Below are 16821 nucleotides of genomic sequence, written 5' to 3' on the forward strand. Positions count from 1 at the left end.
GTTTATCTAGAACACAGACACACATCCATACACACGCACACACAGACACATACACACACAGAGAGAGAAGTGTTTTGAATATTGTTTACCTCTCTTTGGTGTGCATGATTGTACATGATCTACTGCAGCAAAATGTTGATCAGATATTGTGTAACGGGATTTTGTAATTTACTCTTTCTCAGTGTGTTATGGATTGTTGGAGCTCTTTCACAACAGTTGCATTCTTCTGCTTCTAACAGTGGATTTTTCTGCTCCATCTTCCCTATATATGTTCATCTACAGAGTCACGCTCTCTCTCTCTCTCTCTCTCTCTCTCTCTCTCTCTCTTATCTGTGCTTCACTTGCGGTTTCATGGGTGCTGCGCATTACGGACCGTTTAGTACGTACAATGAAGAGGATTCAGTGTAGGTGCAAAAGCCAGGTAATGTTGCTGATAAAAGCCGCTAGAAAATTTACTTTACATTGGCTCTAGCGACTCTGCTTATGCATATTATTCTTGTTCTACAAATATCATGTTTCACTGTGTTCTGAAGATTAAGCAAATGAATCTCTCCCTCTCCCGACAGCCCCGATCTTGGAACCTTTCTCTGATGAAGATGATCCCAACAGTCAGTCTGCACTAATGATCTGCTCTTTCCACTTGTACCAACCAAGAAATAAGATAGATGCTTAATATATCCCACTGTTTGCTGCACTAAGTCCGATTGTCCCTCGCCGCTGAAAGATTTCCTTCACCTGATGAATCGTATCCAATCTTTAGTCTTTTTATGTGCAGCCATGCATGCAAAGTTTTCTGTGCATTGTGCATCTGCTTTGCATTGTTTGATATATCCACTTTTCTTATCTTGGTTCCGGATCCCGTTGCTTCCACAGAAAGTGCCAGTGTTATATACGACCTGCCGTCGGGAAAACCATTAAAGTAAATGTAAAAGAAGAGGAAGCAAACAAAAAAATTACCGGCATTGACCCGTGCTAAGGCCACATGTGAAATTGAAAAACTTCTCATGCTAAGTAGGAGAATGCTTATTTGATATGAAAAACTTTGCATTTTTCTTCCGGTTTTCTCACCTATAGAAGATTCATCTGTTACGTCCGAGGGTGAACCGTATGTCAGCGGTACCGCAGGTCCTTTTCCTTTTCTTTACCAAATATTACTTTCTCATTTATTTATTGGTTCGTTCTTTTCATGACTATGAATCTTCCAAGAAACGGACCATTTAAGCCTCAGAGTCGCAAGTATTATAGAAATATACAATGAGTTCAGCGAACTGGGGCTCACCTCGAACCCTCCTCCCCAATAAACTTGATTTAATTTGCTTAATAAACGAGATGAGTTCAATTTTATGTTCAGAGCGTACGAGCATGGAGGTGATTTTTCATTCTGAACTTTTTTGACGCTGAATAAATTAACGCCGTCTAGAAGGCGACACCTGAAAAAACTTTTGCCACCACCAATGTCCGAATGCGACTCAGGTACATACAGTGGCTGGGCCAAAAAAATTAGTTGGAAGGGCACCTTCTTATTTAATAAAAATGAAGAACTTTTAAAAGACTATGTGGGCAATTGCCTACACCAGTGAAACTGGGTACATATACGTACGTTGAAGTATCATATATAGACCAGGGACGTCAAAAGCACATCCACAGTTTTTGTACGTTCTTGTAGAAGAAAACTTTTCTTGCGATATTTTTCACACTTTTTTGTTGGGCGGCAGATATTAATGAGAGACAAAGCTAGATACGCCATACTACCATTTTTTCATGCAGAGTGTGACTAATGACCAAAATATTCTTGGTTAATAAGGAATAAAACTTTTTGTAAAGACAAAAAAATAAATCAAAAGATAAAAAAACTTTATTATTCAGATAATTATCAACATGTCCTTCATTTTCTTTTGGTGTATATGGGTAGGGTGGAACTCTCAATGCCAGAAGGGTTTTGCAATGGATCTCAATTATGCAAAACAAAATGACGAAAATGCCCTTTACTTGTTATGAGGTTAAGTTTCCCCTGTTTAGGAAGTAATGGGAACTTAGGATGACTATTCTTTCTTATTTCGACCCAAAGGAAAAAAAAAGGAAAATACTTAAGCCAAGCTCGGCTTGTCTGGACAGGAAGGGAAGAGAAAAACCACGTAACTTTAATGTCTTTGTTCAGAGGAAGTGCTGGTATAGTAATTTCACTTCTTGAATAAATGTACTTCGTTCCATCTTTGAATACGGAAAAGAAAGAAAATGCAAGGCCTGTGCCTAACCCTGACTCTGACTGAGCAAAAGAAAAGTTTCGAAAGGACTGCATCGAGTACTTTAATGGAAACCAACCCATCGATGGAATGCACAAGATCTATAGACCTGTAATACGACAAGACTTGTGATCTGCTGCTACTCAGGTGTCTCGATGATCTCTTGTACTTCGTAGACTCTCTTTCTCTCTCTCTCTCTCTCTCAGCTGTAACGTGCATTTTGCATGAAGCTGCGGAATATTGAAATGAGATGAACAGGTAAAATTCTATGCAGATTGGTCTATTAAGATGCGGTCGAATTAGCATTCCTTTAATATGGTTGACGACGACGTTCCTTCATCATAAATTTTTCAGATTCAAGCTTGTTATCCGCAGGTTGCTCTATGATCATCATGAACTTCTCTTTTGCAGATATGTTATGAACATAAATGCACTTGCACCAACTGCTTTTATTTAACTAGTCATCGCCACGACACCATAGTTAAACAAGGAGAGTAGCTAACTTTCTGAAACCTATGCATGTCGATGAAATGCACCTTATACATCAGCAGGGACCGATGATTCAAGCAAGGAATTTTAGGTTTTCCATCTTATAGGTGACATCCGCGAAGTTTAATGCTTTTTGAAAAATTGAGAACCTAAAGGTAATTTCTAATAATGGCACAAAAAATTACATGCAATAGTGTGGCCCCTTATTTTCAGGCAACAGCGGAGCCATAAAGTTTGGCCATAGGGTACTATTTCAAAAAATTTCACACTTTAAGGGATACTCATATATACAAATAAGCAAATCTTTGAAAGCATTCATGTGAAAATAAAACATAAAAAAAATGGATGGTGTGGGCAACTGACAATACATGTGGTTCTGCAGGGCTGTCTTTAATCGTGTTTATAAAATGGCTATATTTGGCCCATGCTTTGATATATTAAGATAGTGTCAGGTTTTTACCAATCATTCATATATACATGAATGATTGGTAAAAACCTGACACTATCTTAATACGTTTATAAGACTATTTTTTATATAAAACATGCTTTGATTCAAGTTCATTTTTTCTTATTGTAAAAACACTATTAAAGTCTAACAAATTATTAAATTAGTATATGTTTTGCATCAATTTATTCTCAAGTTCACATTAATAAGGTTAGATTGCAAAAAGAAACATTTCAAAAATCAAAATCAAAGGTTCTGGTTTTTATCCTTGACTCAGTGTTTGTATCCTTGACTCAGTGTTTGGTTTTTACAACTAGAACTAGCCCCCTAGTCAAAACCAAATGTCCTATAAACACCAAATTAAGGAGAATCACTCGGTCAAGGTCCTGCAGGCTAGACCGGGGAGACCAGATCCAAATGAGATCTAGCCTTTACCAAGTTGACTTAATTGGTTCTGACCACAATTCATTTGTGTTTGCAATATTCAAACTCTAATATGTCTTTTCAAAACTATTATCACTACATTATGAGAAATTCAGTTTCATAAAAAAAGATCCGTGGAAACCTACATGAACTTATAAAGAAATGGTTAGTCTTGAATAATAGTTTTTTTTCGGGGGTCGAAAGCAAAACTGTTAAGGTGCAAGACAAGCTCAAAGCCGATGTCGGCCGAATGAGGCAGCCGGTCGCTCCAAAACTGAATAATTTGATTAGGCTAAAACGTTAGATCATGTTACTATGTCATATTCAAGCTGAGTAAGAGGAAAATACGAAGTGTATCAAGACCTACCATCTGGTACCCATGAGTGTTTCTTTTTGCGGCCCTTTTGAGTTAAGTAAATAAACACAAAACCTTAGGGAATCCAATCTAGATTTCTACTGCAATGCAGGTTTCATGAGCAAGGGCTTTCTCTTTCATTGTGCCGCACAGCACCAAAATGAGAAAGTTGCATGTACATGTACTTGAAAGGAGGCAGAGTGTTGTAAACGAGGAAGGCATTGGCCCACTGCTATCCGGCTCAGAACGATACATGAGAAAATTCACCAGCAATTTTCACAGGAGTGAAAAATTTTTTTCTGGATGTGGGAGTTCACAATTACCCCAATTAATGCTTCGTTTTCTTTTCCAATACCAACACATGCACATGGACCGAAACAAGTATGTTTTCTGTATGTTTTCTGTCTTTCACAAAGCAGCCAAGTATTGGCCATTTTCCAAACTCTGCCAATTACCCTTTTCAAATTTTTCAAATCCGTGCTTCACTTTTTTTTTTTTCATTTGTCGGGGCAGGACAAATCTACACTTTGCGCCTTGGGGAACTATAAAGCCATTGTCAGCCTTTACCAAGAATACAATTTTAAGTACCCTTTGAAGATGTATGATCTTGGACAACAATAAAATGGTAGGAAATTGACAGGGTGAGGGCCACCCTTGTTGGCATCCAATTTTTGTTTTGAATAGTGGCAACAATCCCATCTGCTGTAAAAAGAAGACATCGATATGTAAATTGAAGCATAACATGACATCACACCAAGGCACCACCTCAAAACAAATCTGGTCTTGTGAGGAGATTGAGGAAGAGTTGGAGATTTTGGCTGTTAAATGGGCATTACGATAAAATACTCCTCTTACTCACTCAAAAATGGTGGAAAATGTAATATTCATCTTTTCCTAAATATTGAAACATCCTTTTTTATGTTCATAGGGTTTTGTGAGGATTTAGAATTTCGGCCTATAAAATCATATGGTATTCTAGGTATGTGAAAGACCCCATTTTGACAAAATGATAATTTCGCTGGTTTTACTTTTTCTTTAATAACCGATTCAAGCTGTCCGCTTAAGTTGAGGTAATACGAATATTGTTGATCGGCTGGAGGACAAGTGTGTGTGTGTACATAAGAAGAGCGGTGCATGAATTTTCGGTAACTTCAACACAAAAAGAGCAAACGAAGAAATGGCAGAAGAAGTTACTTATTTTGTTGTCCCTTGCAGTGTTGACCTAAAGAAGGCTAGCATTCAGCGCCCGAGCCTGGTACGGGAAAGGAAGCACAGTGGGTGAAAGGCTTGGAAGAATCCAAGGCAGAAGAAAGAAAATTGTACAAGTATTAAATGCTCGCTGCAGCTATAAATTGCAGAGATGGGCTAGCCCATATTGGCTCACGCTGAATTGGAGCCAATAGAGCTGCCAAACATATCTCGGACAGACGCAGACACTATTTTCCTTGTGGTTATTTGTCTTAATCATCTTCTCGATGTCATCTCATCAACGATTTAATAGAGAATATACGTTATATATCAATTTACATGGCCACTCGGATAAGCCAAAAAAGAAATCTGTGTCAAGAGCTTTTTTTTTTGTGTTCCTACTTCGGTAACAAGAAATCTAACACAGTGTTTCGTGAATCTGTTGTAGTGTTTCATCATTCTGCTTTTCTAATCTTTAAAACTGATTCATCAAACTTTACGTTAGTGTTTATATTGCCAAATGCTTTCTTAAGGACATTCTTGAGTTTTTTCATAATGGGTATTTAATCATTTTGAGCTACCAATTACGCACTTGTTTATATTAAGTAAATTTTCCAGATTAAAATAATTTTTTCAAGTTGCCGGTCTACCATCTCATCTGAGAACAGCATTCTTAATCCCTGGCGCTGAACCAACAAACCGTTGCAAGTTTTGTTCTTCCTGGCTTTTAGCATTGCGTGAGCCTGATAAAAGGCATAATAGAAATGAATAGTTAACTCAGTTTTAGATTTGAAAGGAGCCAAGCTGGATGATCTTCTATGAAAGGGAGGGCCATGCGTCTCCTCATTGCTTTTATGGAGATCCACCGACAGACCAGGAAAAGTAAAACCAGCGACAAATTTTGGACGGTACGTCTTCTTGCTCAGGTTCGCAGGGAAAAGACGCTAAATAAATGGAGCATGGGATTTTTGGACTCAAAGGCGTTGGTGGCGGTGGAGACTTTGACTGGAGGAGGAGTAAAATGATGGCCGGCGGAAGAAAAATAAGGGGAAGAAATGATTCCATCCTTCCCAGCAGTGAACTCAGCCCCCTTCACAACAACTGTCGTGTCGTCTGCTGCTGCTGCTGCAGCTGCTGCTGCTAAGCTGCCGAAAGTCACGGAAACTTTGCTCCATCGTCTTTAAAGATCTTCAGTCACGCTTCTTCTTCCAACTGTCAAAAAAAGTACCATGCTTTTCTACGCACGACAACGCATGATGTGATGGGACTCGAGAGAGAAAGTGAAGAAGAAGGGAAAGAGAGTTCTTGGGGAGGCTCTTTTTGGCTGCAGCGTGGACCAATGTTCTTCTTTCGCCATGGACTGGCAGAACGGACGAGAAGCGCCAGGCCTTTCTCACTACACGATAATGGGTAGCCCCTCCTTTGCTCGAAAAAACAAGCGTCAAGAAACAATCACCAGACTCACTCGTACGCTGGAATAGTCGCTGGTATTTGTGGAGAGAAAGAGAGTGGGTGCGAGGAGGAGGCGGTCGGCGGCTACCTTTTTCCTGTTTCGCTTTCATGGTGCATCTCGAAGTTTGGTTTTGTTTTTCTTTCTTTCAGAATGGCCAAAGCAATGAAGTACGGTTCCAGTTCTCACGATTTCTTCGTAAATTTTTTGCTTCAACATCAGGTTATGCAAAATCCTCTGGGATCCTTTTTATATTGTAAGAAATTCTGGGAAGGTGGGTTCGCTGGATCTTTCTAAAAATAAAAAATTTGTAACCTTTTTTTCTTTTCTTTTTTTTCTCATGGAGATCCAGGGATGTCCAGGCCCCTCTGGTTTTCTCTGCTGCAACGCACGAAGATTTTTCTCAGGTAAGCAATAAAGGTTTAATACGCCGCCCCCATTAAATGGCTGTTGATGAAGACACTTTTGGAGATAAATTAAACTCGGTGTCTATCACGGGAAATGCCCATGGTAAAGGACCTCTTCAAAATAAGACTGCAACCGCGTTCATGCTTACGCTTGCTGAACAGCATTATCTTCCATAACAATCATCATGAAAATCTCAATCATTATGTGGAGTCTGTTCATGATTGGATTCGTAATTTTCACAAGAACGCCCAAAACAAAAATTGCAGGCTCAAAAGAGGGCTCTGTATAAATAGCTAGGCAGTAAGCTTAAGGTTTCAAGCTGAATAAGGGAGTTAAATACTATTGGTTTGGATCGGCATCCTTCAACACAAAACTGATGCAATAAAGAGAACTCCATGGGCAGGTGAGGAATTTTCAGAACGCATCCAAAAGGACGGCCTGATCAATGTGTATCTCTTAAGTTGGCACGTCCAGAAAATTTGTTGAGTTTCACCGCCATCACCGATGAAAAGGAATTTCAAGAGGGATTTGCAGGGTGCGTTTGATTAGTTGATCAGATAACAAAAGGATCAAGACCCCACTGTTTGAACCAAGGTTCACTCCGGCTGCAGATTTCAAATTTCCAGTTTCAATCTACACCACTAAATCCAAGGGATACAGTATGGGAGTTCACGAGGAAGATCCTCGTCTCTTTCAACTTTGGTTCTGGAGGGGGGAGAGTGAGAGAGTGAGAGAGAGGGTTGGAAGCTTCATTCATTCCTTAAACTGCAAAACCAAGGCTGGAAGTTTCATTCCTTTTATATATATATATATATATACATACATATATATATATACATACATATATATATATATATATATATATATATATATATATATATATGCAATTTCCCTTTCGCTCCCCAAACTCATAGATTACAGCGTTCTGCAAGCACCCCTAGGTAAACGCTAAAAAATGGCGTTGGCAAATGCTTGAGTTCTCCCTCACTTAGATGACCCGTTTATCTTTGCCAGTGAGCTTCGTCTCACCAACACCATCCATCTCCTCTTTACTCTCTTCCATACCCAGATAGGCTAAATTCTCCATATCCGTCCACTTCCCAGTCAATCCCTCGGTTTTGCCCTAGACATTCTCTCCTGAATCAGAATTCTCTTTACATTTACTCTCACATCTCTCTGGTAGCAGGCCATTAGTCAATGAACTCTGTAGATTTGCAGGTTCCACACTTCACTTCCACCGGTGAATCGGCTTCACCTCAAACTTCACCTTCTAGCTGTTGCAGTGGTGGTTGACCAGTCCCAGCCGGTGGAAGGAACACTCCAGTACCAGAAGCCGGGATTCTAGGTTGCGCGGCCTCCACTGCAGCTGAGGGCAGTCCTGTAGTACTGGCCTCAGGTACAGTCATTCGAGGTGGTGCGTAAGGCACTGACCGCGCCGCAGGTGCACCTAAGAAGATCGGCTGCATGTCATTTGTGGGCAGATGCTGTGGACTAACAGAAGGCACATGCAGAACTCCTGTTGACGGAACTCGACCATAGTTCTTGGGACCTGGATGTCGAACCATGCTCAGGAGCCGAGGAGATGCTGCTCCCCTTGGCCTAGCTGCTGCAGATGATAGGTGTGGCCCATCGGCAAATAGCATGTTCTTTGATTGAACCTTGGTGAAAGTGACAATAACACGCTGACTTCGAATTGAAGGAATTGCACGCTTAGCAAAATCTGCACTCTTTCCTTTCATAACTAGTAGAGCTCTGCAACAAGGAACCATGAGATACCAATACAGAAGCACCCTATGAAATCATAAGAATCTTATCATAAGACGTACACGCAATTACCACCATCAGTTTCGCAGAAGGAATAGGAATCAATGATACTATCCACATATGAATAATAGACCAGTAACCTTGTTCAAAGTACATCACCAAGACGTGTTTCATCCTATTATCTGTGGCAATAAGATTGTCTTATAACTTATTGGATCATTACTTGACAAATATCCAGCTAAAGTCAGCCACTTAAAGGCGATCAATATGCAGCCAACGTTGTTGATAAATAGCACCAGAGTTACCATTGAACAATTTCAGGGCCTTTTTGGGTCCTGGAAAAGCTGACGTTTGGTTCTTATGGTCTAATAAATTTCAGAACTTGTGACTGCTATAGGAGATTCTTGAAGAGACACTGGCAAATCCCACTCACCGAATAGCTAAAGAAATATCAATATTTGAAAAAGGCAGCAAAGCTAAATACAATGAATTATATAGCACATAACACAAATGAAACAAACTGCAACTGCTTACCCTGCCTGCAGAGAAAGCTCAAGAGAACCCCTGTAGTCACCAGGATGTTCTATGCTTATCACCCTGCCAAAAACCATGCTACATTTTGTCAGGAACAGACTGCTTAACGGTCTGCCAAACCATGGTGGGCATGTATGAGGGTGAGAATGGTCTCCCTGCAAATTAATTATTCAGGATCTTAGAACTTTTCTATGGCATTCATGCTCCAAGCAGACCAAAAGCTCTAAAATGTTTCACCTCATCGAAGAAGTCAACAATACAAGCATCTGGTTTTACACTAATCAGCTGCAGTTGAAAAAGACGATCAACAATATCTTGTAACACATCAGGAATAGGCTCCGTCTTGCAGTCTGCAACACCAACCAGCTTCACACTTCAAAAACATCTTCCACTTATATGATAAACAATTGATGAATAAAAAAACTTGCCTCTGGATGTCGCAGGTTCATTGTCATCTTCTAGAGGTTTGTCAATGATCGGGATACCTAACTGGAGTGTTTCTCTTCCCCGACCTTTCATGGGCCTCTTCGAAGGTAGAAATGTCTGTCCTGCATGTTGTCATACCCCAGTAACCACCATTTACACAATGAAAATATTTTGCTAGAAGAGAGAGTTTAAATGCAAGTTCAAAGTTAGAACCATAAATAAATAAATAAATAAAGGATATACTTGATCCGTATTTATGGATTGAAAAGTCATATTACAATAATACAGATCATCAAAGCATAGGTCACTTTCCAAATAATTTAATCAAGTAAAAGCGTAAAAGTAGTGTAGCCCTTAAAAGGCATTCTGTGAGATATCCTTAATGGTTCTCGTTTCAAACAAAGACACTTCACTTTTTATTCATTTGTCAGCTTCATTACTATTACTGTGTTTGATGGAATATGATTTTGTTCACCACAAAGGAAAGGGACTATTACGATCAGACCTCAAGATACTGGAGTTAATCTGTCACAAAGCTCAGTAGAATACACCGACATGAGAATCTTACCCATTTGCCTCATTATGTTAAAGAGGAAGTCATGGCAAATGAGAGTCAAGAAGCAAAAACAGGAATGAAGGGAAGAAAAGAGAATCCCTTAAGCTGGACGGTTATGGTAGTAACTCGCACCATTTTTTCAATGGAAGAGTAGGTCCTCAAAGCCTCAAACTAAACCAAGCAAAGCCAGATAATACAATGATTATATAAATTTTTCATGGTTTTCTAAATTCTTTTAGATGCTAATTGTAAACGTAGGTAATTGTATAGCCGCAGGAGAAGAAATAAAAAAAATGCCCAACCCAGAGGAAAACAAATGAGGAGAAACCAACTAATGGGATGAAGATATTCAGAGAAAATCAGTAAGGTGCATGTGTGTAAAGGGCCAGTTACCCAAGCTCAAGCATTTGGAAAAACCTGGAGCAAATAACATTAATTTTCATTTAATAAAAGAATAACCCACTAAAAGAAGTATGTGATCTATAAGCTATGCCATATGAGTGTGGGTGCAGAAAGGGTGTGTGTGCGTGAGGGTGCATGTGTGGGTGTATCTGTGAATGTATATTGGATGGACTTCGTTAGGAATGCATTATTCACTCATTCACTCATTTATTTTAATGGATTTAATATAAATAACAGATCACAAAGACAGAGAAATGTTGACTTTTAGACCCTTAGACATGCAAGTTAGTATCACGTGTTTTGTTGACTATAGCTGTCAGCTGGGACCAAAATTTGAGTGGAAGCTAATATATACTGGTCTCTTTTTTTCTTTTTTTTTTTCTTTTCAAAAAAATTGTTTTCCCTTTGTTGGTTTTCATGCTTCTATACTTTGAAGTGTTTTTATTCAGCAGAGTTAACTGGTCATGACATCAATGATATCTAACACGCATAGAGATAGCAAATATTACTCATACTCGCAACTATTTTTTGACAACTTAACCACATGAAAGTTTGATATCCATGACAAAAATTTAGGAACCAACTCTTAAAATCAAGCCTTTTCCAGTGTACAGTATGGACTTTGTAATATTATTAAAAACAGTTTTCCAAAATTTTGTAACTTATGACTTCCTATTTGCACATCAAAAAATGTGATTTAAGAGCTTATCTTAATTTCCCTAACATAGATATGTAGGTTTCTAGATAGGTTCCAGCTGTCAGACATAGGTGCATTTAAGAGTAACCAAAGTTTAGATATAAATAAGTTGATAAATAAATAACCAATATAAAATAAGTAGTAGATGCAAGCATCCAGCTGACGGTAGACTTCCTAACCTGGCACACTTGACCTACTAGCACACTGGTGTACCACCTAAAGAACTGACCGGAGCAAAGCCAGGCCCAAACAAGTCACCAAGGGGCTGTCTGATTGACGGCAAAAGTTTGCCTTAGAAAATTTTATTTGGAAACAAAAAATTTAGGCAAAAACATTTTCCTTCCTTTTAGAAGACGTACCTTGCCTTTTAGGCAAAAAAGATACATCTCACAAAAAAATTGCTCCATACTAAAATTTTGACTAGGAGAAATAAAAAATGTGCAGACCCCACCTTTTGTGGTGAAGTTCCGTGAGAAAGAAAAAAAAAAACCTTCAATTAAACTGTGCCAAAACAAAGTCCTAGGAAAAGTTATAGATTTTGTGCCTAATGATTATTGTAAAGCACCAGGCCTACAATAAGTATTAGAAGTCCAGCACAACTGTACCCTCAAAAAGTACACCTTCATCGGAAACAAAGTTGTTAACAATAACAGCAATGACAAATATCAAAGAAGTTATTATAGCATTCTATTCAGTTGCACGAAATCAACTGAAAGAAAAAAAGCAAAGAACCATTGAACAACTTGGAAGCAATTAAGAAAGGAGAAGAGATTACAGAAGAAGAAAGAAAACCAAAACTAATTTACCTTGAAGCTCCCCTCTTTGACCAGAAGATCTAAGCTTATTTGCAAATGAAAGAAGCTGCAAGACTTCGGAACCATGGAAAAGCTCTTCATATAGTTCAAGTCCTTCAGCAACATTGACCTAACCATAGGGAAGACATGATTATTGATCAGGCGTAGCTAAAGCCTGTGTCTCAGGAAAGAAAAAGATGTCATCGAGAAGTTGATGCAGCTGACTATTGGGATCGTAGAACCTAATCAAAATTACAGAAGGACTATTAGAGACTAAGAGTTCAGACAAAGATCCTACCTCCTCCTCGTCTAAGATTTCAAGGGCCACAAAAGTCTTAGGAGCTGGAACACTATTCTGCTTCTCATTCTGCTCCCTGTTAGCATTAACACCATCCTTTTGATGTCCTGAAAGCAATAAAAATGTCGATATGTGGACTAAACTTGTTATCAATGCACTGCATTCCAAATGCTCTAATAGATGTAGAAATGAGACTTGTGGAGATAGATGACACCTAACTAAGAAAAGTTCATATAATATGAATTTGTTCTGAAACAACAAAAAGTCTTGTAAGTAACATGAGTTCAGTACAGATGTACACAAAATACTGCAGGAGTCACCTACAATATTCACAAGATGTACTAGATGAAATGAAGAACCTTGTTTGAGAAGGACGCATGGTCATATCTCATGAAGAAAAGCAGTATAAAAGTGAAATTGCTATGACATATTTGGGAGATATCTTATGTGAAAGCACAGAAAAACTAAGCTTTGTAAAGAGGGTGATAAATGATAATCTAAAAATACAAATTCAATTTCACCTTTTCATGTAAAACAAATGAGGTCCAAATTAAATAATTATGTGAACTGCTAATCTTTATCTTCTACATTTGCTAGAAAGAGGAAAAAGATATCGATAACTACAAATCCATTCCACCTTGCTCTAGCATTTAAATGAACTTGAACTTATGTAGTAGAATTGAACGTGAACCTAGCTAAATCCAATCCTCAGCCATTCAAGTTCAGGCCACTTGCCCAAATGAGTCAGACACTGGCTCGCTTGGCTTGGCTGATTTCACATAAGTGAACGATCTTAACTGGAGCTCAAATTAGCTGACCAAGATATATTCATCTGTAGCAGGCAAATATGTTTAAAAGAAAAAATAAACCATTACTTTGAAAAGGGGGCATGAGGTGGAACCTTTCATTTTGCTTGCTAAGCATAACCGAGCTCAAAGAAGATGTCCGAGCTATAAAAAGTATCTATCTGGCGATCCCATTATGCAAATGGACGAACCAAAGCAGAGACCAGCCAGGGTCCAGTTAGCTCGGCTTTTTGTGTATCCGTTACTACAGTAGGCATACCTTCCACAACAAATGGAAATGTGGCGTCATCTGAGACCTCCACTACTGCATTTAATACCCATAAGAGCAACATCCATCTTTGTAGCAATCAGCCTGAGGACTTCCTAGATCTACCGTGAACAGGAAGCATGAGTAAAAGTATCATGAATTCCATTCCTGACAGTGGATACTAATACAAAAATATTGAGAAAATTCACCAACAACTTTATATACTATAACATAGGTAGGCGCACAAACAATATCTTCCTGGCTAAAAGGTGAGAACTAAATCGGGCTAAGGAAGCACGTGGAATAACGATTCCTAATGATAATTGTTTTCCGGAAATTTATAATTTCGATGATACAATCCTAATGATCGTATGATGCACGCAAGAACGAATCGTCCTGAATCCCGGACGCTCCGAGGGTTACCTTCTTTCTCATCTCCCGAGTTTATCCCACTGACTTCCAATGCCACCTCTCTACTGCTTGGTTCCCGCTCTGTGTCGGTCCCTTCATTGCTCTCAGACGAGATAAAACTTGGTCCGCTAAATGCACCACCAATCTGACCCCCTTTGCCTCCAGAAGTCTCCAAGCCCTCCTTTACGCCAGCGGATAATGCAGATGATTCATGGTCGAGGCTCTGTGAGTCCACCGCTACGGAATGGTTATCTTTCACATGCCCTGCGCCAGTGCTCTTGTTCCCACGTCTACCTCCAGCAATCTGCAGAGTCCGTTTCTCCCTGTCCAGTTTGGGATAAGGGAAGGATCCCGGAGTGGTGGGTGGATCGGCATTCCTGGTCTGCTTCCCGCTGGCAACCTGCTGAAGAGCTTGCATTATGTCAGCCACGGAAAAGTACGGCTGCATATAGAGCACAGGAGTCCAGGGAAACCGCCGCTGCTGAATGCATTCGAATGCAACCTCATACTCCCCGGGCTCGCCGATGCACCTCAAGTGATAGCACAGGGAGTCAATGATGGCATTAGCCGCTGCAAATTCAGCACGAAGCCATAAGATGAACGCGTCCTTCCCATCTGGAAGCCACTGCTCCTGATAGGTGTCATTGCCGCCCGGCGACTGCATCTTTTCCGGACAGGCGACGCGCACAGGACTCTTGACAGTTGCATCTCCGGTCGGCATGGTCAGCGGAGGTTGAAGCTAAGCCAACCGCATTTTAGGAGACCCCTCGCCTTGAATACAAGACCCAAGATTCTAAAACCTAAAATCTCTCGACAGCCAGAGCCAATATTGACCGCTCGGAAAATTTTAACACCAATCTTTGGCCGAAAAAATCTGTAAACAAAAAGAAACACCCTCTAACGACTTCAATCTCAATAACTTCGAAGTTCGAACTCCAAAATAGGCTCGAGTAAGACTAAATTAGTCAAGAAACCCCAGGAAACTAACAATCGTGATCTGGAACGAAGTATCCAAAAGCAGATTTACTACACCAAACAGCCCAATTTGATGATAAAAAAAAAAACGTCGAAATCCAAGGGAAATTAACCTCAACGACACCTCAAGCAACACTTGCTGCACTGCTCAAGTGTCTCCGTTCCCCCGTTGATCCAGAGCCCCACTGCTTCCGGCTTCGATTTCTGGGTCCACCACCACCACCAAATTAAATGCACAATACGTTAAGTAGAATAAACAAGTAAATGAATGGGCCGTCTCAGAAGTCGGAACGCGCCGCTCAAGAGAGTGAGAGGAAGTACAAGGACAGAAATAGTTAGCTCAGGGAGGGAGAGACGAAGACCACGCCAAAGCCTCGCTACACAGGCGGACGGCGTCTGCTTTGCTCAGGCACTCCGCTCGGCAGAGGAAGAGAACGAGAGTGCGAGGAAATCCTTCCAATGCCGCCATCACATTTCAGCTTAGGATAAAAAGGCAACGGTAAAACTAAACCCAAATCCAATAGTTGCTAGCGACAATGGGGTTCATGTCAAGAAATTTTGCGACATGAAACCAGTTGACCGAGCTTACTGGTAAATGGTAACTTCTAAAAGTGTATAAATTTTCCTTTTTCAATATGAAAATACCATCTTAATCTAAAAATTTAATTGCTAGATTGAGGGCCGATCCCCACTTTGCTATTGACAAAATTGGTTTATTATTAGAAAAACAACTCAAAACATACTCCTAATTATACAATGTAGATAGATCATGATCGAATAATTCAATGGTCACCAAAATCTCAAAGAACACCATCTACAATGGAGGGCTTGATTGTTAGATGGTAGAGGTCCTTTTAGTTATACATCAAATGTAAATGGGAAACACGCCTTGCTTGGGCTCTAATGATCCCCCAAATGTCAAGGAAACAAATGCTCTATGTTTAGCAGATGATCTGTTCTTGGTGAAAACGCAAGCCTTCTAGGGATTATATTTGTTTTCCTTGTCCCCTAAAATGCCAGGAACAAGAGTTCTTATTTCTAGCATTCTTAATTAGGAGAAGAAGAAACCAAGCATCTTGTCAAAGATTAAAAAAAAAAAAAAAAGATTTAAGTAGTATTTTGGTCTCTTTCAAATAAATTTTCTAGTTCTGCCCCTGGCAAGAAGTAGTATCTGGGTCCACTGTTGAGACAAACCAAGACCATTGACATAAGATGGGCAATCATTCTTAGGTCCAAATGTGAGTTATTGTTTTATAAATAAATGTCAGATCATGTGTAACTTTCATCCACCAACAAAGCTATGTCTTTCAAAGTAAATGACTTGCCATGTGTGTCACGTGGTACACCATGAGTACAATTTTTTTAATTCATGTCGACATGCCAACATAGGTATCGATGCCTAAACATACTTTTGCTAATATTCTTTGTTATTTTGGATATTGCAAAATGTTTTTTACATTATTTAAAAAATGCTTAATGTTTTGCAAGATACAAGCTTGTTTTTATCGATTAAAAGAAATCTCGAGTCATTATATCTCCTTGTAAATCATTTTTTAAATTTCCTTCATGTCGTCTAGATATGTATTCTTGTCATTCCAAGAAGCCAAACCAGTTACACCAAACCACATGGGTTGCTATTAGAAATGTTAAGGAGCCGTTTGATATCAGGAACAACAAATGATTATTTCACGAATTTAAGGTAGATTTATGAGACACTTGTTCCAGTGTTATAAGAATCTACTATAATTTTAGGGTAGATTCATGGGACATTTATACTTTGTTCTTGACATCAAACAGGCCCTTAAATGTCTTCAACGAGTTCAAAATTTTGTACTCTAGTAACACCTTGATATAATGATAAATTTCTATATGTACTTGGTTGAATCTTGTTTTGGAGATTAATCATGAGT

General features: G+C 39.3%; 1 protein-coding gene across 4 annotated transcripts; it reads right to left on the reverse strand.

The window, feature by feature from the left end:
• Positions 1–7867: 7867 nt before the first annotated feature.
• Positions 7868–15388, reverse strand: LOC116262898 (RNA demethylase ALKBH10B-like). Of its 4 annotated transcripts, none has more exons than XM_031642436.2 (9): positions 15233–15388; positions 15036–15115; positions 13949–14810; positions 12473–12579; positions 12187–12304; positions 9728–9847; positions 9537–9649; positions 9300–9454; positions 7868–8753 (listed from the first exon to the last, which is right to left on the reverse strand). In XM_031642436.2, exons 3-9 carry the CDS (start codon positions 14655–14657, stop codon positions 8258–8260), a joined length of 1818 nt encoding a protein of 605 aa, XP_031498296.1. In that variant the 5' UTR covers positions 14658–14810; positions 15036–15115; positions 15233–15388; the 3' UTR covers positions 7868–8257. The 4 variants fall into 4 exon arrangements, with proteins under 4 accessions (XP_031498296.1, XP_031498294.1, XP_031498295.1 ...); XM_031642434.2 differs by having other exon boundaries at positions 15025–15115; XM_031642435.2 differs by having other exon boundaries at positions 15036–15381.
• Between the last annotated feature and the right edge of the window lie 1433 nt (positions 15389–16821).

This window comes from Nymphaea colorata, chromosome 10 (genome assembly GCF_008831285.2).
Source record: "Nymphaea colorata isolate Beijing-Zhang1983 chromosome 10, ASM883128v2, whole genome shotgun sequence".
NCBI classification, from domain to species: Eukaryota; Viridiplantae; Streptophyta; class Magnoliopsida; order Nymphaeales; family Nymphaeaceae; genus Nymphaea; species Nymphaea colorata.

What these genes read in the sequence shown, in the direction of transcription:
- LOC116262898 (XM_031642436.2), bottom strand. Translation starts at nt 14,657, where the DNA reads ATGCCGACCGGAGATGCAACTGTCAAGAGTCCTGTGCGCGTCGCCTGT. An exon ending in CTCGGGAGATGAGAAAGAAG is followed by an intron (nt 12,580 to 13,948) that starts GTAACCCTCGGA and finishes TATTGCTTTCAG; the next exon opens with GACATCAAAAGGATGGTGTT. An exon ending in TGAACCTGCGACATCCAGAG is followed by an intron (nt 9,650 to 9,727) that starts GCAAGTTTTTTT and finishes TTGGTGTTGCAG; the next exon opens with ACTGCAAGACGGAGCCTATT.